The following is a 24394-nucleotide window of genomic DNA, read 5'->3' as shown; positions in this document are numbered from 1 at the left end:
TTGTACCTGGTCATGCCTAAATCAAAGCTTAACTAACTAGAATAACCCTAACGACTACACCCCCAGGGCACACACCAGGGAAGGGCATGACTATGGTATACACTTTTAGTTTTGATGATAATTTATTCTTTGTACCCATAGTGGATACAAAGAGTGTCTCTTGCTCTGGAGGACCCAACACATCCGGACACTACCCAGTAAGCCTGTTGATTTAAATGAGAACTTTGTAATGCTTCATTTCCCCTCTGGAGGCGCTGCATGTAAACTGTAAACCTACTAACGGGTTCCTCCACAGATTATATTGGTAGCTGGGAGTTCTAGCAGTGGGACACCCTACGATCATCTCATTATCAGGGGATCTGTCTAACAAATAGGGATTGTCTAAAGAGCGTAAACCCTTTAAGTAAGTTGCTTCTTCACACACAAACTTTATTTAACCCAATCCAGAGAATTCTTGAACTAATTTTGAGTTACTTTTTATGATGAAGACCCTCTTTGGTAGTGGTCAATACCTTGACATTAGACTTCTAAACCTTGGGTTTTTCATTCCACATTACTTTTATTGCCTTTTAGGACTTTATTCTTTTACAGATCGGTTATGATTGTCTCTTATAGGTTGTAAACCACAGAGAGACACTTGTACTACACACTGATGGTTCTTTCTGTCTCCTTACTCTTGGAACTATGTCCATAGAAAGATCACCGGTATAAGGCCTCATGTCCACGGGGAAAATCAGGCCTGCCGCGGATTCTTCATGCAGAATCCCGCAGCAGGTCCCTCCTTTCCCGCAGACATGACGCCTAAAAAGAAGAATTTACTTACCTGTCCGGACGCTGCGGATCTTCCCTCCGTCGCAGCCGGATCTTCTTTCTTTGGGCCGGCAGATGTGCTCGGCACGCCAGCAGCGTGCCGCGCGCATGCGCCAGGCACTCATATTTTTTTTGAACTCCTGGATTTTTTTGAAATTCAGGTGCGGGTGTGCCGTGGATCTGGACAGCTTCCATAGGCTTCAATAGAAGCCTGCAGGAGCCGTCCCCGCGGTAGACCCGCACAAAAATGGAGCATGCCGCGGGTGTTTTCCCGCACATGCAATCTGTGCCTCAGGGGAAAATGACATCCGCAGGTATTTAACTACCTGCGGGTGTCCAATGCATCCCTATGGGGCGCGGATCACGCTGCGGATTTTTAATGACATTTTAGCAGTGGACATGAGGCCTAAGAGATTAGACCATGAGCACACATTGTTTGGCTATGAATCCTCCCGAATATGTGTTTCACAGGTATTATGTGTTGATTGTTTTCATGTCTAGATATTTCTCATTTCTTTTCACTAGAAAGGACTGGGGGATAGATAACTTTTTATCTCCAACTTTACTTCGAAACATGAGAGGGAAGGACATAAAGAAGGCAATCAGCTTTCATATGAAGAGGAACCAATGCATTCTCGAACCAAGACAAAAGGTGAACAGGAATGTTTCCATGTGTTACAGCTGAGTACATAGTAGATGGTATAGCCTAAAACTAATAAAATACCAGGTCAAAACTTTTATCAGTGCCCACCAGCAATCCTCATGAGCTACTGTGTGCAATGACTTTACGCTGTGTAGGATGTAAAAAGGTAAAGTCCCCTGGTGCAAGCACCGAGTCATGACCGACTCCTGGGGTGACGCTACATTGTGACGTTTTCTAGGCAGACTGTTTTTGCGGGGTTGTTTGCCATTGCCTTCCCCAGTCATCTTTTTATCCCCCAGAAAGCTGGGTATTCATTTTACTGATGGATGGAAGGGCTGAATCAACTTTGAGTCGGCTACCTGAACCATGCAAGGATTGAACCCGCAACCTTCAGGTCGTGAGCAAGGGCTTAGGACTACATTCTGCTGCCTTAACACTCTACCTATATTTTATTCCTGTGGGGCATTTATTCCTATAGTATGAAAGCTCTGGCTATATTTCTGCACTGTTACTTCAAAGTACTTATGGGCCCCTTCAAATACCAAGGCCATACATTCTGCTCTAATTAGCCAGCACATCTCATTTGGGCAGCATTGGTTAATCAAAGCATTGTATAGTGTCTTAGACTCATGATGTATACTAATGCACAGGGTACACCAGGTAGTCAGAGAGGCTGGTGCGGCCATCTTTGTTTCTCCAGGCGCGGACAGTCGCTGTAATACATATATATGAACTTCTGATATCTCAGTCCGGCCATGCCTGTAAGTCAGCATTGCTAGGCAGCTCCTAAAATGTCATATATACAGATTAATTAAATGAAGTGAATTTCAATGTCCTACTTAATGAGTTTCTATTTATATACAAATTATCATTTTAATATTCCATTGTTCTGATTTAAAAGACAGAGAAAGCTAAATTGATTAACCCTGCAACATAACCCAGCAAGCTAAACCTTCCTCTATTTCACTCCATTTTAGCAGCCGATTTCGGCAGCTCAGGTTCGATTACAATATTTAAAGATTCTTGGAGACTTGAAGACCTATGGGGGAAAGATCTTTAATGCCACACTAATGGTATGTACCATATACATGGATGCATGTGTAGATAGATGGATAGATGGATAGATAGATAGATAGATAGATAGATAGATAGATAGATAGATAGATAGATAGATAGATAGATAGATAGATAGATAGATAGATATGGGATAGATAGATAGATATGAGGGAGATAGATAGATATGAGATAGATAGATAGATATGAGATAGATAGATATGAGATAGATAGATAGGAGATAGATAGATAGGAGATAGATAGATAGGAGATAGATAGATAGATATGAGATAGATAGATATGAGATAGATAGATGGATATGAGATAGATAGATAGATAGATAGACAGATAGATAGATAGATATGAGATAGATGATAGATAGGAGATAGATAGATAGGTAGATAGATAGATAGATAGATAGATATGAGATAGATAGATATATATGAGATAGATAGATAGATAGATAGATAGATAGGAGATAGATAGATATGAGATAGATAGATAGGAGATAGATAGATAGGAGATAGATAGATAGATAGATAGATAGATATGAGATAGAGAGATAGATAGATATGAGATAGATAGATAGATAGATAGATAGATAGATAGATATGAGATAGATAGATATGAGATAGATAGATATGAGATAGATAGATAGATATGAGATAGATGATAGATAGGAGATAGATAGATAGATATGAGATAGATAGATAGATAGATAGATAGATAGGAGATAGATAGATAGATAGATAGATAGATAGATAGATATGAGATAGATAGATATGAGATAGATAGGAGATAGATAGATAGATAGATAGATATGAGATAGATAGATATGAGATAGATAGATATGATATAGATAGATAGATAGATATGAGATAGATAGATATGAGAGAGATAGATATTAGATAGATAGATATTAGATAGATAGATATAAATATACATTATTATATAAATTGCACGTTAACCCTTTTCCAACATGCACAGTAGGCCAGTGTTTAACCCAACAGGTGTTTTCCAATTGCACAGCATTGGTTGTAAGGGGGCTCAGTAGAGACCCCTGTTATCATAGCGAGATTACAGCTGTAATTGTCAGCCATGGCCCTGCTGCAGGCACCGGGGATCGGGCCCTCTAACCATCATTACTGTCAGTGAAAAAAATAACAATTTGAGACAACACACTGCATTATATATCTTTAAGTACTGCAGTGCATTATCTAAGCAATCAAGAAATTGCATCTTCAATTCCCTTTTTAGATGTAGAAATGGGATAAAAATCTCGCAGTTTTTGCCACAGTGAAAAACCGCAAGATTTCCGCATTAGCCGCTGGTTTTGAAGCGGCCTGGCCGCACGCTTTTCCGTTGCGGCCGGCGCTCCCATAGAGAAGAGCGTGGCCGCAGCGGAAGAAGAAAAAAAATGAACAGCTGTAGAGTTAAAGACTCGATTCACCCCTTTATGAATTCCTTGAGGGGTGAAGTTTTCAAAATGAGGGTTGTTTCTTATGTCTTGACATTTCAAGACCCAATGATAGAGGGAGTCCCCAAAATCTATAAGGTGCTCCTTCGGAGTGACCGTGTCATTTTACACACTAGGGCTACATGTGGGATAGTTCTAAAATCAGAAGATCCAGTGTAATAAATAGGAGTTTTGTCTACATGTTAACTCCTGCTGTGTAACAGGAAAAAGTTTGGTTTCCGCTCAGCTGCCTGCATGCAGCGCTATCTCTTCCAGTATTTTGTGCCGGATCTGCGATGGAGGTTCCGACGCAGATATGAAGGCAGCGTTAAATAGTATATATTCACACCAAACATTATATAAGAAGTGATGTGCTTTAATGAGATGAACAATTCATCCAGTAATACCTGAATCTGCAAAATCTAGCAAAAAAAAGAAAATGCTGGTGCATCATACTAATACACAGGCAATATAGACTCTTCCTACTGAGATCGTTAATGGACTGTATGTGTCATCAAAAGAGCCTGACGTCTATGGGTCCTGGCAGAGACTTTGCTGAGAGCATCTGCCGGGGGATTAAGGATTCAGAACAATGTTCCTTTTGTTGCTTCCCCTGCTCCATTGACAAGACATACATGTGCGCCTAAGCCAAATTAATGTGATATCAAGGGATTTGAGGCTTATAACTGGTGGCCTGCATACAGTTATCTTATATCTATGGCCATCTGAAGTTATGTGTTGTTGTTAGCCGTTTAGTCTAAGGCGAGCACCTTCCATGTTTTTTCGGTTTTGCACTACTTCATAAAGTTATGTAGCTTCATGCAATAAGAAGCAGAGAGCAAAACCATAGATCAGAATACATCCGTATACAATCAGAGTTAGTTAAAGGATGTTTGTAAGGAGGGAGAGGAGCTTCCATAGAGAAAGTGAGCGGCATCACCCCTCGAGGTATACCCTTACCCCTTTCTATGTGTGATGTGTCATAACATAGCTTTGCCCCACTGTGATGCAAGTAGAAGAAACTCCACCCCAGCAGTCCATTGGCATGTTGTCCACCCGGGACTTGCAGTAGGGACCTGATAAAAGGGTTAAGACGTTTTGGAGATGTGAGCAGCAGAATTCTATGTTGGGGGTGCGGATTGAGCCCCCTGTTGGTGTTAAGCAAGGGAACCTAAAACAGCAGGGCCCAATGGAGAATGGGGGTCTCTCTGGATGACGACAGGTGTTGCCTAGTACTGTGGAGAGCTCAGATGACCATGAGGGCCAGAAAGCGCCCAGAGAAATGCAGAGAGGGGCGCATTATGACAAGAGGCCCATCAGACCAGCTGAGCCAAGAGTAAAAGAGCATGTGAAGGTAAAAGTGGGGTCTAGTGACCAGAGGCCTCAAATGAATGGCGAAGAACATTAAGTGCATCAGCAACTGACTACGGAGAGTCCAGAGTGCATTGTGGTACTGACCTTGAGGAGCACCGGTCTCTGATTGAGTCCAGCCAAAGGTGAAGTCATGCCTAGGGGACTAAGTAGCTGTAAATACCATGAGACAGAACCATGTTAGGACCATAGGAAACTGTGCTCTGAGGCTCTGTTTATTGATAGACTGCCATAGTGCGCTGTTAATCGGCTGACATTCTGGTGTTTGCAATAAAGGACTTTCATATGGAGAGACAGGATGTAAAGTATGTACAGTAAAGTTTGGGTGCTGGAAAAATGATGTCCCCTCAATCTGTCCAACACCATCTCTGTATTACATGCTCTCCATATCCTATATCACGTAGGACTCTTATACCTGGTTATTTATGGGTTCTTCATTAGATCACAGCAGTACTTTTAATATATATAACTTTTATAAACCTCACAATATTCTTTTCTCAGCTACAGGACAGAGAATCATACGTCACTCTTCTTGTTGGAGCCAAGTATGGCATCAGCCAGATAATTAACAACAAACTGAACATAATGATAACTCTGGCAGAATTCTCCAACATCAGCAAAATAGAGCTAAGCGCAGAGTCAGAAAAAGTAAGCATGGTGAAGGTTTACCTGCAGGATGTCAAGGTAAGTACACTTACTAAAACATCTAGTTACATGAATGGTGTATTAACCCTTTGCAATCCAATTTTGGATTCAGGGTTTCCTAGGGTGCTTTCTCTTTCTGCCATTATACAATGGTGCCATCTGCTGGCTAGAGCCAGTACTGCAGTATGGGACATGCTGGAGAGACCCCCCAACAACAAAGCAGCCAGTAATCTACAGTAAGAATACCCTGCCGGACGTCTTCCGACATCTGAGCTGTACAGCCTTCAATCAGAATGTCTTTAGACATCAGACAGTGGATTGGAAAGGGTTAAAGGGGTTCTCCAGGACTATAACATTGATAATTAACTGTAACCTAGAGCCCCTTTTACCCAGCTATGCAGGAGTTTGCTGATCTTGGTGTCTAACGACAGTTCAGATCATAGAGCTTTGCCTGGAGACCAATCAGTTGGTCTTTAGGCATACAGTGAGAAAGCACTGCTGTGTCCCTCCCCCCCCCCCCTATGGAAAGGTACAAACACCAGTCCCCATGCAGAAATAAGATGCTGAGGGATACCTGGGGTGTCCATGTTGTGTGCAGTACAGGTGCAGGAGAGCTCACCTGGTCTACTAGTATGGGTGTCATTGATAGGCTGTAAGCATCCGTGATGCACGGCATGTATGTATGTGTTCGCACACAAAAAAATAAGTAGCACATATGAAACTACTTAAACTTAATTGTCCATTGAAATCAATTAATTTTTCGTTCATGCAAATACGTAGGGCATGCGCCAAAAAATACAGTAAAATACACACACACAAAAACGTAACTCCCATTGCACGAATGCGCAGTGCAAATGTGCACGGAAATACGCTTGTTTATGTGCAAGTATAATAGTAAGCAGCCCCTCAAAGAATGGTAGGTGTGTGAGTGGCTGCTCATCAATATTCTGCACCGCTGCCATCTCCTATATAGCACTGTACCTTTCTAAATGCTGTTGGCCATCTCCCAATGACCTCCATCAAAATCAGATTGATTACATCCTGTATAATCATCGTTGGCAAAGTTCAGTCGCAGTTGCAATAAAAACATTTCCTGGCGCCGACTGCGGCACGGATCATGAACTCCTTGCAGCTAAGATCAAGATTAAATTCTGTAGCATTAACAAAGATAAGAAAATTGAGAATTGAGAAAATTCAACACCTCTAATATTCCCCAATGAGACACTATTGAGGTAGCAAACAGATTTGAACTGCTTGACACATCAGAAAAGCATCCAGAGGAACTATGGTATGAAATACAGTCCACGGTTATGGAAACAGCCAGTAAGGCTCACCTATAAGAAGCAGGAAAAACTGCGCTATTGGCTGTCCGAGCAAACCCTCGGAATAGCTGATAAAAGAAGAGCAGCAAAGGCGGCCGGCAACAAAGATGAGGTTTGGCAACTAAATGCCAATTTTCAGCGAGCGGCAAGGAAAGACAAGGAAATGGACTGGAATGAGCATTGCAAACAACTCGAAGCAGAAGCCATGAAAGGCCATATCCATATCTGAGGCCTATTCTCACAGGTCAAGATGGCCCAAAAACCTTTCATGGCATGCAATGGCACAATCAAACCAAACATGGAAAGGAACTGAATGACCAACAGAGTATCAGGGATAGGTGGAGGGAATACTCAGAGAAACTATATGCCTGCAACTACATACCTGGACCATTGCATGAGGTGGAGCCTGGGGACTTGGAGCCTCCATTATGGAGTCAGAAGTGGCTATGGCAATGCAACAACTAGCCAAAAATAAAGCACCAGGCATGGATAACATACTGGCAGAGCTAGTGCTACCAGTAGCAGTGAAACCTATCACAGCGCTGTGCCAGGCACTATGGGCATACACACAATGGAAAAGATCTGTCTTCATCCCTCTACCAAAGAAAGGTGACTCCAACTACAGAACAAAAGCCCTCATTCCGCATGCAAGCAAGAGCCTTCTCAAAATTATACAGGAAAGACTGAGATCGGTAGTTGAAGCTGCGCCCCCTGACGCGCAGGCAGGATTCTGGCAAGGATGCGGCACCCGCAAGCATATTGTAAACCCGCGATGGAACATGTAAAAAGCTAGAGAAAACCAAAAGAATATCTACATGTGCCTCATTAACTATATCAAGATCTTGGACTGCGTCGACCATGACAAACTATGGCCTGCCCTACAAGAGCCGGGCGTATTGGAACATCTAGTCAAACTGATAAAATCACTTCATACTAATCAGGAAGCCACTGTGAGAACACAATATGGGGATAAGAACGGTTTGGGATTAGCAAAGGCGTCCGACAGGGCTGCATCCTCTCACCCTTCTTGTTTAACCCATATGCAGAAGTGATCATGCGGAAAATGGACCTAGATAAATTGGAAATCAGGATGAAAATAGGTGGAAGAAACATCAACAATCTCCATTATGCGGATGACACAACTCTGCTTGCAGAAACAGAAGCCGGTCTGAAGCAGCTGATATGGAAGAGTAAAACTGAAAGTGAAATAATGGGCCTCTACCTGAATATAAAGACGACTAAAATTATGACAACTGCAAAAAATGGCCAAAATCCAATCAAATCAACAAAGACGCTATAGAATGCGTGCAAGACTTCCTCTTCCATCATCTTCCTACAGCAAGAGTAACAAACAGAGAAGTCCCGAATCTTACGAGGCCCGATATATCACTAGAGGGCAACATGACCGGGCTCAGACTCACGGAGGACAAGACGACCGGGCTCAGACTCACGGAGGGCAAGATGACCGGGCTCAGGCTCACGGATTTTGGCCATGTAATGCGAGCAGAGTCGCTAGAAAAATCTATAATGCTTGGGCAGATCAGTGGCAAAAGAGGCACACGATGGCTGATACTGTCAGAGCGGATACTAGCATCAATATCTTTTTACGCATGCATCTCAGTCGGACAGAAAAAAAGCTCCGCATAGATGTCCATGAGGGATGCGCAATACACAAGGAAATGCGTGAAACACTGCGTAATTCAGCTGGAAAAAGAATACATCTGAAAGTAATTAGCCATTTCAATTGCTGCATCTTTGTTTGCCATGAAAATGAACATGCCCTGCGGGAGCATAAAGTGCAGTAAAATACGCCGATACGCATGCAAAACAGCATTATTCATTCAGCAAAAAACGCAGCACTAGGGCACGTGCAAATGCACTTACACTCCTGTGAAGCTGGCAATGCCAGATTAACACGGGCGTATGCGTATTTACACACTCATTAGTGCTGCGTTTTTGCTAAATGGGCGCTGTGTATTTGCTAAATGGGCGCTGTGTATTTGCTGAATGGGCGCTGTGTATTTGCTGAATGGGCGCTGTGTATTTGCTGAATGGGCGCTGTGTATTTGCTGAATGGGCGCTGTGTATTTGCTGAATGGGCGCTATGTATTTGCTGAATGGGCGCTGTGTATTTGCTGAATGGGCGCTGTGTATTTGCTGAATGGGCGCTGTGTATTTGCTGAATGGGCGCTGTGTATTTGCTGTATGGGCGCTGTGTATTTGCTGAATGGGCGCTGTGTATTTGCTGAATGGGCGCTGTGTATTTGCGCATCTTACTGTATTTTTTATGTGTACAAATTGTATGCGTTTGTGCCAAACAACCCGTTCTGATGCTCTCAGTCATTGAAATGGCCAATTAGTTTAGTGAGTTCAATGAGTTCTTTCCCTGCACAAATGGGCAGGAAAATACTGTGTGCTGCATATTTATTTGTGCGTGCAAAATACACGCATGTAAACGAACCATTGAAATCAATAGGTTCTCTTCTCTGCGTATTGCATGTGCAAACAGACCCGTGTAAATCTGGCTTAAGGCGCCTCTCACACAAACGTTTTTTGCTGCGGATTACCTGTGAAATACGCAGCACTAAACCTCCATTTATTTCAGTGGGGCTCTCCCACTAGCGTTTCTGCGCCGTATATTATACGTGCGCAGAATCGCACATTGCATGTTCTATTTTCGGCGATGTAGCACGTATTACACACACTACATCGCTCATTGAAATGAATGAATTGCGTAAAAAAAAAACCCCAGTAAATACACAATCTTACACATAATACTGCGTCCTACTGCGCTTTAGACGCAGTTACTATGCCACCGGGAGGGGGGAAAAAATTGTAAAAAACAGCATTTTTACAGACGCTTGTGTGAGTCATCTTAGTATGGCCCAGTTACTGTGATTTTTGAATTAATTTGATTCCTTTTTTCAGAGATTTGTGGAAAAGAAACTTAAATTAGGAGGACCTTTGAGGTCCGGTTGGCTATAATGCTGAGTGCCGCCTCGCCTGCTTGATTATATAATACAGTATATAGAATTCTTGTGTGATGTGTTGTTTGCAGTTGTTACATTGTTTGTTTATGGACACTCTTTGTCATTTATCTAGCCTCTCTCCTTTCTGTTGGAGTCAGGCAGTGCAAAGGACATTGCATGCCTCATTTCTGGTTACTGCAAGCTGTTCTTGAGTACCGCAGCATCAATCTTCGAGTGGCCTGGTAATAACCTATACCACCGGATATCTACAGAGGAGGGTAAGGGAGACTGGTAAACGCACACACATCCCATAGCGTTGCTATGGAAAGCGCCGGCCCCTGTCCACGAGCGGAGAGTCATTGCAATTCTCCGCTCGTGGCGGGCAATTCGCAGCATGCTGCGAATTGCCCCGATTCTCCGCGGCCAGCCTATCAGATAGGGCTGACCGGCAGAGATTCGGCGGCGGCTCCTGCGGTGGAGATCTGCCGCGGGACTTTGCAATGCCCGTGGACAGCCAGCCTTAGGCTCCCTTCACACACAACTTCTGAACTGCAGAAATTCTGCGGCTTTTCTGCGGGTGGGCAGAATTAAAGAGCTTTGCGGAATCTGCTGCAGTTTTCATTTTGTTGCAGATCTTGAAAATGAACTCACACTTTTTTGTGCTGATTTTTTGAGGCAATTCCGTAGCCCAAGGCCAGCATCACACGGGCATATGCATATTTAAGCATGCCTTAGCGCAACTTTTTTGTGCACTGAACGAGCCTTTTTTGCACGCGCATCAGCGTATTTTTCCATCTGCAGGGCATGTTCATTTGCGTGTGGCAAACAAAGATGCACCAATTGAAATGGCTGATTTGACTAATGAGTTCCAGATGTGGCCTAAGGCTACCTTCACACATGCAGGATCCGCTGAGGAATTTCCGCTTATGGAATCACTGCAGAAATTCTGCAGCGTTTACAGTACAAGGCACGTTAATGAGCTTTCCCTCTTTACGCATCGAGGATTTTTTCTGCCGCGGAAACACCAGAAATGTGAAAACACTGCGGATTATGAATCCATGGCATGTCTATTTATGTTGCGGAAACTATATAGAAATGCAGCACATTTTGGGAATAAATCTGCAAAAACACTTTTGTTGTGGACTTTAAGGCGGTTCCGCTGTGGAAACACACTGATTCTGCTTGGAAATCTGCATTTGTGGATGTTTGAAAACACATACACAAACTCTGCAACAAATTCCGCACCGCTCGTTAACTCTGGCCATCTGCAGAAAAACAGTAGAAATTCTGCAGCAGAACTCCTGCAGCTCAAACATCGTGTATGAGGGAAGCCTAATTATTCATGTAACGGTTTTAGGGTACTTTCAGACGACTGTATATCGGCTCGGTTTTCACGTCCAGCCGATATACGGCGTCTCTCTCTGCAGGGGTAGGAGGCTGGAAGAGTCGGGAGCAGTGCTCTGAGCTCCCGCCCCCTCTCTGCCTCCTCTCCACCCTTTCTCCACCCCTCTGCACTATTTGCAATGAGAGGAGATGGGGCGGGGCTAGGTTCCGGGAATTAGCCCCGCCCCATCCCGCCTCTCCTCATTGAAAATAGTGCAGGGGGGTGGAGAGGAGGCAGAGAGGGGGTGGGAGCTCAGAGCACTGCTCCTGGCTCTTCCAGCCTCCTCCCCCTGCAGAGAGTGACGCCGTATATCGGCTGGGCGTGAAAACCCAGCCGATATTCGGTCATCTGAATGCACCCTTACGGCAATGTATGTCTCATTCGCAAAAATGGTACAAAACTCACATATTATTTATTTTGCTAAATTGTACAAAACTCTAGAAAGCTCCAAGATAAGCCTCTTCACAAATAGATCCAGCAATTCAAATGAAGTTCATTTCATACATAGGTGAAACTGTGACCTTCACATTAGGAGCTCTTAATGCTCAACCTCTAAACCCAAAGGACCAAGCAGCATATATATATGCAGCGCTTGGTCCTGTGGTGTAACACCCAGCCCATAGTAAAAACACGGTGTGGGATTAAAGCTCCTGCTCCTGCAATGTAGAAAGTGACAGCTGAGGACCCAGAGGAGAAGGCAGAAGCAGAGCGCTATGTAGTGAATAGATAAAGTGGAAATGTCACTTGCACTATACGACCCAGCGATCATGTGAAAGCTGGGTGCCCCCTGCTACAGTAGAGCTACAAGGTCATAGCGGATCCAGATCAGCTCTATTAGTGACTACTGTCACACTGAGGGGGATGTTTCTTTCCGTAAATGGGGCTCCTATGGATGCCCCAGCTGCAGTGAAAATGTGTGAAATAAAAAGACAAAGTGAATGATCCCCAGAGGTCTTATATGATGTCATGCAGGACAGAGATGTTAAAAAACTTATTTACAAAAAAAGTTACAAAAATTACAGAATATATATATATATAAAATGAAGAAAATGACCCACCTCCGACACCAACCTAAACCGTCGCCATATGCACCCTGTAATACGAGACTATGCACATTATATATCAAAACTTCCGAAAGAAGATGCGGAACCCATTCCTGTACTTTATTTTAGTGTAAATATACTCATTTTAGAAATAAACAACTCTAAATTAAAAAAATATATTTTTTTTACTATTAATAAAACTAAAAAAAATGGGGGGGAAAAATCTGTGAAATTAAGATATAAAAAATAGCCATGTGTATCACGGAGAAGAAAAGTAGCAAAAATAATTTTGGTAGCTGAAGAAAAAAAAATAGGGCCGTAAAATCAGCACATGGGTAAAATTCCTTAAAAAGTGTCTGGTCCTTTAGGACTGAAACACCCTGGTCCTTAAGGGGTTAAAGATGCAACCACTACTAGACCTTCACAATGGAATGATTTTTATTGTTTTTGTGTAACCTCTGTAACGTAGGTGTGTCAGGGGAATTGTCTGTCCAGCAACTGCACTTCCACAGCCAGACGTGATGCTGTTTGGGTAGCAGGGCCTGGGGACTGCAATTCTTCACCCTTTAACCCCACACAAGGATCTGAATTTTGCTACAGCGAATCCCTGGGTAGCATCTTCAGAGTAGCTGTTGACTGGAGTAGCAAATAGAGAACAGAGGCAGCAAAGAGAGTTATCTTGCATATAGGCTGCAGTAGCAGGATGTCACCTGCATATTGTGCCATGCCAGTGGTGTCCACTCCAATGTACTCCATGCTGAAATCTGACTAGAGTAAAAAATTCTGCACTGACTCATTTCTTAATATCTCTGAGGTAGTCGGATCTCTATTTTTCTGGTACAGAGCTCCTGCATAGATACAGATTCAAAAGACAACATTTGCTGCTCCAGCCATCATCGGGGGTCAGATGACCACTACGTCCAATCAGAGGCCGCGGCATCACCATCCGAACTCCTAGCATCAGCGCCCACATGCTGGGTGCCATGATGCCAAGAGTTTGTTGGGGCCTATTATTATTGGATGCAGCGGTCACATGATAGGGCAGCGGGTGCAGCTCAGTTGGGTCCTGGGGGCCAGAGATAGATAAGTATGCTGTATTTTCATTTCATCACCTACCTAACCTTTAAAAAAATGTTCGAATAATCATGTAACCCCATTAAGCTCCTGGGCCCTAAAGCAAAATTGTGACAGGATTATTTCATGTAATTTACGGTACTGGGGCAGAGGGCCTTATTGGCCTGGGTGCCGCCACTACCTTTGTAACCCCCATAGCAACAGAGCTGAATATAGTGCTACTTCAACCCCATAGAGATTACAATAAGTCATGCCATTGGAGAACTGTTGAGTTGTCAAGCCTTGGGATGACATATATATCTTTGGCATCTGCATTACAGTCACACAACTTACAAGATATGTCCAATTAGGAAGAAAATCCATTATTTAAGATGTATTATCTTTTATGTTTAATCTTCATTATAAAACCTAACATGATAATGAACATTGTATTTACTTTAAGGGTACGAATCTCGAGTCTGCAGTGATTCCGAAGAGTCTTCAGAACTGGATTCTTCACAAGACCTCTCATCAGATCTCCAGTGTTTGAAGTCCCGAAACATAAAACCTTTGCAGGAAGAGGATGAGGAAGAAGATGAGGAAGAAGATGGGGAAGATGGATATGACATTAAGGAAAATAAAGAAGAGAAAGAAAGTGATGTCAAACTAAAAGATCACTGTGATAGCACAATTAACGATGTAGACAGCATTTCTGAAAACTCGGATTCTGCTAACACAGAGAGTCATGGTTATAAAATCAGCTGGTCCAGTGATTCAATCGACGCCCTGGAAGAAGACGACTTGGAGACGTGTTCCTCGAGTAAGCCAGAGTTTTTTCAGTTTTATACACCGATTTTGAAAGAGGATTCTACGGAGGACCAATGTGTCTTCACTGATAACCCTGAGCAAAAATGTACAGGAAATGCCTGCCAGGAACCAGATCCCTTGGTATGTTTTTTGCAGCGGATTAACAGCAAGGAGGATCCAGCTACAGATCTGAAAGAGCCATTTAGATCCCCTAAAGAGACAGATAACAGAGAGGACAATGATCTGCAAGGCTTCTTCGGCTTTCAGTTGACAGAGAATAATGTCATGGAGTACTACAGTCTATGCTCGAATGTTTCCCCTGCCAGCAGTGTGGATAGGAATGTTCCAAGCAGCCCGGAGAGCAACTGTGTAAATGATCAAACGGCTGAAGCTAAAGTGCAAAATAAAGTTTATAGCCATGGACATAGCGATAAAGTGGAAACCCTTATACTTGACCCACCACCAGGTTTTGGTGACAGTAGTTCTGAAGAGGAGTTTTTCGACGCTACAGACCGGTTCACACCCTCTATAAGTCCTCCTGGTAAATGAAAATCTAAAATGTATTCACTCACACGTTCCTACCATGTGTCATCCCTCTTCCCTCCTCTGAAACCCCCTAACTTTTTGTTGTAAAAAAATGGAAAGTCAACCTGCATTTGTGAGCCATTAGCATTACCATATTGTATTCATTTCCTCTGCTGGTCCCTCAAGTTAGTAGATCCACTTTGATACAGTCTACAGGCATTCTTCTAAAAGCTATAGAAGCATACTTACTAGATAACAGCTAAACACTAGAATGTCCTACAACTGGTAATTCTTGGTTGCCAACTTTCTTTAAAGAGATTCTGTCAATAGAAATATTGATTACAAGCAGGCACCATAGCGCAGCCAGCCATACGTTACACAAGCTGAACGAATGTATGTCAAAATGAGAACATTCTTCATTACGCTAAAAGTTTACTGTCATATTCTGCAAACGCTGCTTGCAAAACAACTTCCCTCGAGTCACAGAGGTAGGCCGCCTGAGCCCCGAGTCACAGAGGCGGGCCGCCTGAGCTCCGAGTCACAGAGGTAGGCTGCCTGAGCCCCAAGTCACAGAGGCGGGCCGCCTGAGCTCCGAGTCACAGAGGTAGGCTGCCTGAGCCCCGAGTCACAAAGATGGGCCGCCTGAGCCCTGAGTCACAGAGGCGGGCCGCCTGAGCCCCGAGTCACAGAGGCGGCTCGCCTGAGCCACAAGTCACAGAGACGGGCCGCCTGAGCCCCGAGTCACAGAGGCAGGTTGCTGAGCCCCGAGTCACAGAAGCGGGTCGCTTGAGCCACGAGTCACAGAGACGGGCCGCCTGAGCCCCGAGTCACAGAGGCAGGTTGCCTGAGCCCCAAGTCACAGAAGCGGGTCGCCTGAGCCACGAGTCACAGAGACGGGCCGCCTGAGCCCCAAGTCACAGAGGCAGGTTGACTGAGCCCCGAGTCACAGTGTTTATGCCCACTGTACAGCTTGGCACTCTCTCCTTCACTGCTGACTTGTGCTTTGCCAGCCTGAGCTGTCTGCTCTCCTTTCTCCCCCAACCCTCAGCAACTACCTTCAACCATTATTATCTCTGTCTCTAAAGGTCCATATACATGGGACCAATATGGGGCAAACGATGCCCGACACTCGTCCCTGTGTTTCCTCGCTCCTGTGCTTCTGCACAGGAGCTAGCAGAGCAGGCTGGTTCACAGAGCGGCCAGCAGGGGGGCAGGGCAATGCAGGAGATTTCTCTCCTCTCGTCCCCCCGCCCCTCTCCATTGAGATACACAGGCGCTGTTCACTACTGAACGGCCGCTGTTTAAACTGCACGATGAGCTTCATCGCTGATCATTTATGCTGCATAAAGCTCATCACTCATCGTTCAGTTTAAACAGCGGCCGTTCAGTAGTGAACAGCCGCTGTGTTATGTCAATGGAGAGGGGTGGGGGAGCGAGAGGAGAGAAATCTCCTGCACTGCCCCCCCCCCCCTGCTGGCCGCTCCGTGAACCAGCCTGTTCTGCTAGCTCCCGTGCAGGAGCATGGCAGCGCGGAGACACAGGGACTAGTGTCGGGCATCGTTTGCCCGACATTCGTCCCATGTAAAAGGACCTTTAGGGCTCATACACACGGGTGTATGTTGCCCGCGTATTATGCATGCATTTTTCACACAAGTAATATGCGGTGCTGAATCTGTTCATCTATTTTCTGATCCTTCAGTGTAATTTGCATTATGTTATATTTTTTTTCTTTACTATACATAACAATGCTTTCTTTATTTGCATGTACCTGTCATCATTTACTCAACTGACTATTTACTCAATGTGACTATTCTTCTTTTTTTAGGTTCAAAATTTCCCTACGCAGACAGACAAGCATTGCACGGCTCCTGTGCTGACCTAGGGAAAAATCCTGCTGAAAAAGGTAAACTGATAAAGAATGTGAGAAAGCCAACAAAAATGATTCGGAAAAGAAGATCTTTCCTCCAGACGGACTATACCACTCAGGTCACATTTCCTTTATCCCCCTCAAACTCTGTGGAGACTATGGATCATGTATGTTGCTTTGAGAAAGAGTCTCACCTACCAGTAGAATCACACTCACCTACAGTTTCCTCCTTAAAAGACATTGAGGATGAACCTGCTTTTCTAGAAACCAAACCCCTTGTACAACACAAATCCGTAGATAAATCTAAAAGCAAAGCACGTTCTCCAAGTTTAATGGAGATGGAACCTGACACCATGGAAACAAAATCAGTGACCGATTCAGTATTGTCCTCTATATCGGCTGTTCGCTTCAGAAGTGACTCTGGAGCTACAGAGAGAAGTCCCAGTAAGAGTCATTCTTCTTGTACCAATACAGACTGGAATACAGAAGAGCGCAATGGCCAAGCTAGTCCATCAGAAATATCACTCCAAATGTTAAGAAATGGCACAAACGAATTTGCTCTTTTCTACCTGGAATCAAGTGATCATGGCTTAAAAGAGGCAACAAAGGCAGACAGCGCTGAGGACAATGTTAAGGACAAATTCAAAAACATCTTTCGGAATGATGAGGCAAAAAAGAATATCAAAGAAGATGCCGGTTCAAAATCGACCGTTCCTCTGTCTGACAGAATGTTACCGTACATAGCTCAGTCAGAAGACACAAAATCATCGCTTCACAATATTGTAAGAGTAGACTCCGTCACGTCTGAAGAAGAACCCATCGGTAAAGAAAGTTTTCAAAAAAATTGCAAAACAAGGAAACGGTTTGGCTTGTCCAGCGCCTCTGACTTACTTCTAGATTTCAAGGGACTTACTGATCTGTTTACTAATTTCCCTATAAACTCATTTAAAGATGGAACCTCTACGGCCCCCGATGCGTCTCCTTGTGAAGAGGAAATGCGCCTCTTAACAAACCAAGATCAAGACACGTTAGATGATTCCCCCACGATGGTAAGAATGTCTGCTTGTAGGAAACAATTTTCAGCACCGTGCTTGAGTTTTTCTGACCCCAAATTAGAAACTCTTGAAGGTGAAGAGAAAATAGATTCAGATATTGGAACACTGAGTTCAGACGAAGGCTGTTTAACCTACAAAGACAGAAGCCTTATGGAAGCAAGTAGAGTCCCACCAAGGTTAACAGACCGCACAAACAAAGCTGTAAAGGGCTATAAAGCATCAGTCCGGGAAAACGAATGTCAGAATTCCGATTCCGCTAGAAAAACTCCTAAAACATCGAAAGTCGGAAACTGTAGCTGTCAAATATCCTACACAACCTGCTTCCAGCCTACAGACGATGTAGAAGATGAAATCGTTGATTTTACTCGAAGTGCTTCTCCATTACCTAGAACAAGACCACCTTCATCTGCCAGCCCTTTGTTTGCGGAAAATAATCAAAACCCCAAAGATCACCCCAGAAACCACATATCCTGCTTAGAGTATTTTGAAGCTCTTGATCTTCTAAGACGAAGAATACAGGATTCTCCTACTGGTTTCGGCAAATTGCAAGACAGCGTATTGGACCTCCAAAAGATCTTAGAAGAATTCAAAGACAAGCTGAAAACACACCCGAAAGACAAATGTGCTTCAGTGTTTTCAGAACAAAAGTCCTGCCTTTGTAATGTGTCTCGTAAGATGATGTCTTCATCCCAGAAAGTACTGATATCAGACCAGCTATCCGAAGAGATTTATCAGGCTGTAGAGGAAACATTTTTTGGATTGATGCAAATGACTGAAATATGTCTCCAATTTTCTAGCTGTGTAGGATGCAATAAACGGCAAATGGATCTCCAAACTAATTTACGCGATCTCATATGTACCTACCATCAATTTGTCCAAGCGGCCAAGAAGGCTTCAGAGAGTGAAGACCGCGATCTGCATTCCAAGCTGCTGTCCCGCCAGTGCACTGCGCTCACCGCTGCTATATTTTGCCTCACACAGCAATTCAGATCACTGGTTTCACTTTGAAAAAAAAATAAAGAACCAAAATTAAGAGTAAAATAAGCACAAATGCCCTCCTTATAAAACTGGTGAAGATACTTCACCTGCCCACCAAAGCTTTGCACAGTTTTGCTAGAGGAAACCAATGCATACAACAATTTGTGTCATAATGACAAGTCGGAAGTAGTGGAGAAAGTGTATAAAAGCTAGTAGCAAAGAAAAACAGTAATATTGCCCATAGCAGCGCAAGAAGATCTTGGGTATTGTTTGACGCACTGACAATATCTGATTGTTATGGGTAACACTGCTGTTTTAGGCCTCATACATATGATAATAGAATACTTTTGTAATATGGCATGTGATGAACACGCGCTACTATTTTTTTCTGTTATAGAAAAAACTATTTGAAACAGAGGCGTATGAAAGTATAGAATGGCCTCAGACTTTAATTGGTGTCCGATAAGGGCTCTGTGCAACTCGGAGGCAATGTTCCCTCTAACGTATGTTCGCTCTGGAAAGGAAATAGTTAACACAAAACTTCTAATGAGGTCAGTGAGCCCAATAAGGACAGCAGTGGAAGTTTTCACTGTCATTACCAGAATATATAGTTTAGGGACCTTTCACACGGGACGGAATTATGGTACAGGACACAGCCACATCTTCCGCTTCGAAATTCCACACCAAAATCCAAAGGTCTAAGCCCGGATTCACATGAGCATATGCTTATTTGCACACCCATGAATGCATTGTTTTTGTAGAAGGAATGTTGCTTTGATGTGCACACTTTGGCATACTTTACTATATGCGCAATTGCTCCCAACCATAATTACCCTAATCAGTTCTTTGTCCTGCATAATTACGCAGTGTTTCACGCATCTAGCGTATTATGCGTGCGCTTGTGCATCTACATTGACTTCTTTGGGGGCTTTTGGTGCACAAATGCGCAGAAAAACAGGGCGTGCTGCATTTCTTCTTGCATAACCAAAATGCGCAGGAAAAATATGCCCATATGGACAAACCCTTTTAAATCAATAGGTTCTATTCACACGCAAATGTTGCATTCGCAAATACGGTTGTGTCAATCCAGCCTAGGGGCTTATTCAGATGACTGTATGTGCAAGTGTGCATGCTTCAGTGCAACCTATTTGTGATGTGAATGAGGTAGATTTGCACACATTGGGGGCATAGTACTGTACTTTTTGTGCATGCAGGGCCTATTCACGTGTGTACATGCCACCCGAATGCCCTGCTTTGAAAGGCTATTTAGCCTAATAAGGTCCAGATGTGTTCTTCTTTCACAGAATTGCGCAGCGTATTGTGCATTTGCACACCTCCCATAAGGGATCTTTGCTGAGCAAATACGCAGAAAGAGAGCATGTCCAATTTTTTTTTGCACGCAAATGAAATGCTTGCCCACTATATACAGAGAATAGAACCTATTGACATCAATGCGTGCGTATATTTTGCATGTGCAAAAACGCAGGCAAATACATCCGTCTGAAGAAGCCCTTATTGTGGATTTTGTTGTGGAATTGCAGGCAGGTTCTAAGCCATTTTCAGTTCTGCATCACAATCCGCAGGCACCCTGCAGATTTTGGTCCAGAATCTACGGCAGCTTGTGCTGCACCGTGCTGCCTACTCCATCCCATGTGAAAGGTCCCTTAGAGGGAGCAGGGCTCAGGTCCTACAGAGCCGTAGTACAGTTGTGTGGATGAGCCCTTACTTGCACTGGTTTCTATACAGGACGCCCAGAATGTGTTGATTTTTTCCTGAGACGATCAGAGATGAGTTTGACCAAATGAATGTTTTACAGTATTAGTCACATAACTGTTACCATGTATACCACGACCTATACCATGAATGGAGCACAATGTCAGTATTGCCTTAAAAAGCATCTGTAAAAAAGTGTACAAACTGTTTGTCCTCCTCCGCACACTGTAGTCTGCCGACCGTGGACCCTACAACGGTATTATCCTGGATCTAGCGATCCATTAGGTAGAATGTTTACACATACGTCACTTCCTGTAACTTTGTTAAAGTATCTATGTCATTGTTTATATGTACAGAATGCACCAAAGAACTCTGAAATGATACAAAGTATAGTATATAAAATATCTATATTTTACTGTGAACCAATAATATGGTTTTCCTTGTGTTTTTTTATTTTACTATTAAGAATTATAATATATGCTTAATGTATTTTCTTCTTAAAAGGATGTTATAAAGTTGCCCTCTAATACATAAAATGAGATTACAGTACATCGATTTGGACTCCATTGAATGGCTGCATGAATTTGTTTTATGTTTTATTTGGGATCTAATTAATGTCAAGTATTAACGAGTAACCTTGTTTTGAACATTTTTTATTTAGTAGTAGGGAACACAGGAAATACATTACAATTATATTGCAACAGAATAATTTTGAGGGCTTCCGCCCCTCTTGTATGCATAACATGTTCCTGTTCCTCCATACAATTTTGATAAGTTTTTATTCAAGAGCTTATCTTTATTGACATTTATAGCTTTAAAATAAAAACAGTTTAATAACATAACAACAGAACATAACTTTAAATTGCTCTCGTTTATTTAATTCGGATAGTGTGTGAGCCAGATGTGCCACGTTTTCTATTAACGAGTAACCTTGTTATGTTTTCGACTGCATTTACATTTCTAAGTCAATGAAGGCTATTGGGGCTATTCTACTTTTTTCCCTCTAAGGCTACAGGGCAGATATGCTGCGTATTTTCTGGTGCGTGAAGAAAATATGCCGTGTATTACAGTGCAAGGCAAGTGAAGGAAGTTTCAAAATCTGCGGCGTAAATTCATGTGCGGTGGGGTTTTTAAATTCATAGCATGTCAATTTAGGGCCCATTTACACACACAGATATCTTTCAAAAGATTAAAAGATCAGCGATCGTTTTGCATAAAGTACTGATGACACTAATTGCTATTAGTACTTTATTAGCTGAATCTGCATGCAAATGGGCATCCAGGAGCTGTTACAGAACTCAGCAGAAGTTCTGAGCTCTGTAATTAGCTGTATTGTTTAGCCATGGGATCCCATTGAAGAATTCAGCACCATGGACAGCAGACACAGCGTGCGGTCCTGCTAATCAACTGTTCTGCATGCAGGGGGTGAGAACAGTTGTAACAATGTTATCAGTTGTTATCAGTTCTCCCCAGACAGAACACAGCCTGCGGTCCTGCTTATCAGCTGTTCTGCTGAATGGCGACTTGCAAGCAGAACTGAAAATCGCAGTTCGGCCTAACAGTGAAAGATGGGCACATTAAAGGCCCATTTAGACACGAGAATCGCTCAAAAATCACTCAAAGCCATTTTTTGAGCGATTCTCATTCTGTGTAAATGCAGGGACATCATGTAGTTTTCGTGCACAAGTCACTGATTGCTGAATTCTAGCTTGCTAGAATTCAGCGATCAGCTGTTATCAGAGGAGCAGGCTGTTATCAGCCGGCTGTGCTGATAAGATTCTCTGTGCCAGTGTCCTGCTGTGAATTCACAGTGGGAACACTAGCAGTCAGCTCTGAGAAGAATACACCTGTCTGCTTATGCAAAACAGCTGTATTATTCTATTAGCTACTGAGGCTGTGTCCCGCTCTGCCTGCATAGCTCTATAGAAGCTAATTAGCTACTATAAAGTATGCAAAGATGATCGCTCAAAACTGTCACTCAAACTATCATTTGAGTCAGTTTTGAGCGATTATCTTTAAGTGTAAATGGGGTCTGCAGACAGAACGATTATTGCTCAAGAGATGACTTTTGAGCGAATTTTGAGTGATAATTGTTGTGTCTTAATGGGCCTTTATGCAGCAAGTTGGTGGCAGATTTGTTGCCAATTTTTCTAGTTGAGTTCAGTGGAGAAGTCAAAATCCGCAACAAATCCAATTTTTGCAGATTTTGCTGAAGATTACCTGCAAATCCACAACAAGATCTGCAGGTAGAGACACTTTGCAAAATATAAAAAAGTAGTAAAATAATAAAACAAAACCCATTGACCTACCTCCTGAATCTTCTTCCGGCTCCAGTGCCGAGGCTTGCCTGTTTCAGTATATCCTGGCCTCCCTGAATATACAATGTCTACTCACCCCTGGGATGTTTTAGTCATGTTAAAAAATCCGACAGAGATGAATCACTTCAGAGTTATTTTCCCCTTCCGTGTGACCCGTTATCTGTACAATCTAATTGAAAAACAAACTGAAATCCTTTGGGGTGGAAAATGTGTTTGCATAAATGTTCACACCCTCTTATATTGGGGGTGTGGTTGTGTTCAGAATCAGCCAATCACATGTAACCTCCTGATAACTAGCAGTCAGCACTCCGCTGCCATTATTCACAGGGATTCTGATTCTCCCCATATAAATATCCTCTTCTAGGAGGATTTTCTTGATATTTTCTCACATCAAAGGAATCTGATTGTTGGAAGGTGTCAGTCAGGTGAAGGGGCCAAAACATCTCCAAGACATTACATATACCATGTGATACAGTGAAGACGTCATCAAGAAGTGGATTATATTTGGCACAACAGTAACATCACCAAGAACTGGACGGCTCTCAAAAACTGATGAAAAGACAAATCAGAAAATTGTTCTGGGAGGCGGCCAAGAGGCCAACAGCAACATTAAAGGAGCTGCAGGAGTTTCTGGCAAGTACTGGTTGTGTAGTAATGTGACAAGCATCTCCCGTATTCTTCATATGTCTGGGCTGTGGGGGAGGGGGGGGGGATGGGGGGAGCCAAGACTGAAGACTTTCCTAAAAAGAAGAACATTCCAAACTGCCAAAAGTCTGTGGTAGAACATGTTATGTCTGATGAGACAGAGGGGGAACTTTTTGGCCATAATTCCAAAAGTTAGGTTTGGCGCACTACACATCACCAAAACAGCACCAGACCCACAGTGAAGATGGTGGGGGCAGCATTATCCTTTGGGGCTGTTTTTCTGTTGCTGGAACTGTAGCCTTGGGGCGCCTTCATACTTGCGATCGCGATATCGCAGTGTTTTTTTAATGCAAATGTCAATAGGGCTTTCTAATGTTAAAAGCCAGCGATGCTTTTTTGGAGAATAATCTCGCATCACATTGCTGCCACATTTGCGCAGTGGGCGCAAATCATGCAAAAATCCGTGATTTTCTCGCCTGTGTGAAACCACTCTCAAGAGGTACATCAACAAAGTAGTTTTAGGGCTAGCATATTTAGGCAACCAAATTTTTTTTTTTACATTTTCCACCCAACGGGTCACATGGAGGGGAAAAAAATCTGAAATGATTCACCTTTGTCAGATGTTTTAACATGACAAAAACATGACATTTTAACAGGGGTGAGTAGACTTTTTATATCTACTGTATGATCGCTGCAATCACAGGCTGCAATGGTCACGTGGGCTGAGTCATCATCAT

General features: G+C 43.1%; 1 protein-coding gene across 1 annotated transcript in view; it reads left to right on the top strand.

The window, feature by feature from the left end:
- The window catches only part of FRMPD1 (FERM and PDZ domain containing 1), a 128230-nt gene extending 106730 nt beyond the window's left edge, over positions 1-21500 (top strand). The window contains exons 11-16 of the mRNA XM_066604441.1: positions 1336-1462; positions 2431-2526; positions 5835-6017; positions 10403-10547; positions 14213-15097; positions 16907-21500. Coding sequence (XP_066460538.1) covers positions 1336-1462; positions 2431-2526; positions 5835-6017; positions 10403-10547; positions 14213-15097; positions 16907-19011 — 3541 coding nt within the window. The 3' untranslated portion in view covers positions 19012-21500. The remainder of the gene's footprint in view (positions 1-1335; positions 1463-2430; positions 2527-5834; positions 6018-10402; positions 10548-14212; positions 15098-16906) is intronic.
- Positions 21501-24394: the final 2894 nt, after the last annotated feature.

The sequence above is a fragment of the Eleutherodactylus coqui genome, chromosome 5, assembly GCF_035609145.1.
Source record: "Eleutherodactylus coqui strain aEleCoq1 chromosome 5, aEleCoq1.hap1, whole genome shotgun sequence".
NCBI classification, from domain to species: Eukaryota; Metazoa; Chordata; class Amphibia; order Anura; family Eleutherodactylidae; genus Eleutherodactylus; species Eleutherodactylus coqui.
Note: the sequence above shows the minus strand (reverse complement) of the source record. Positions and strands in the feature narration are given on the sequence as shown.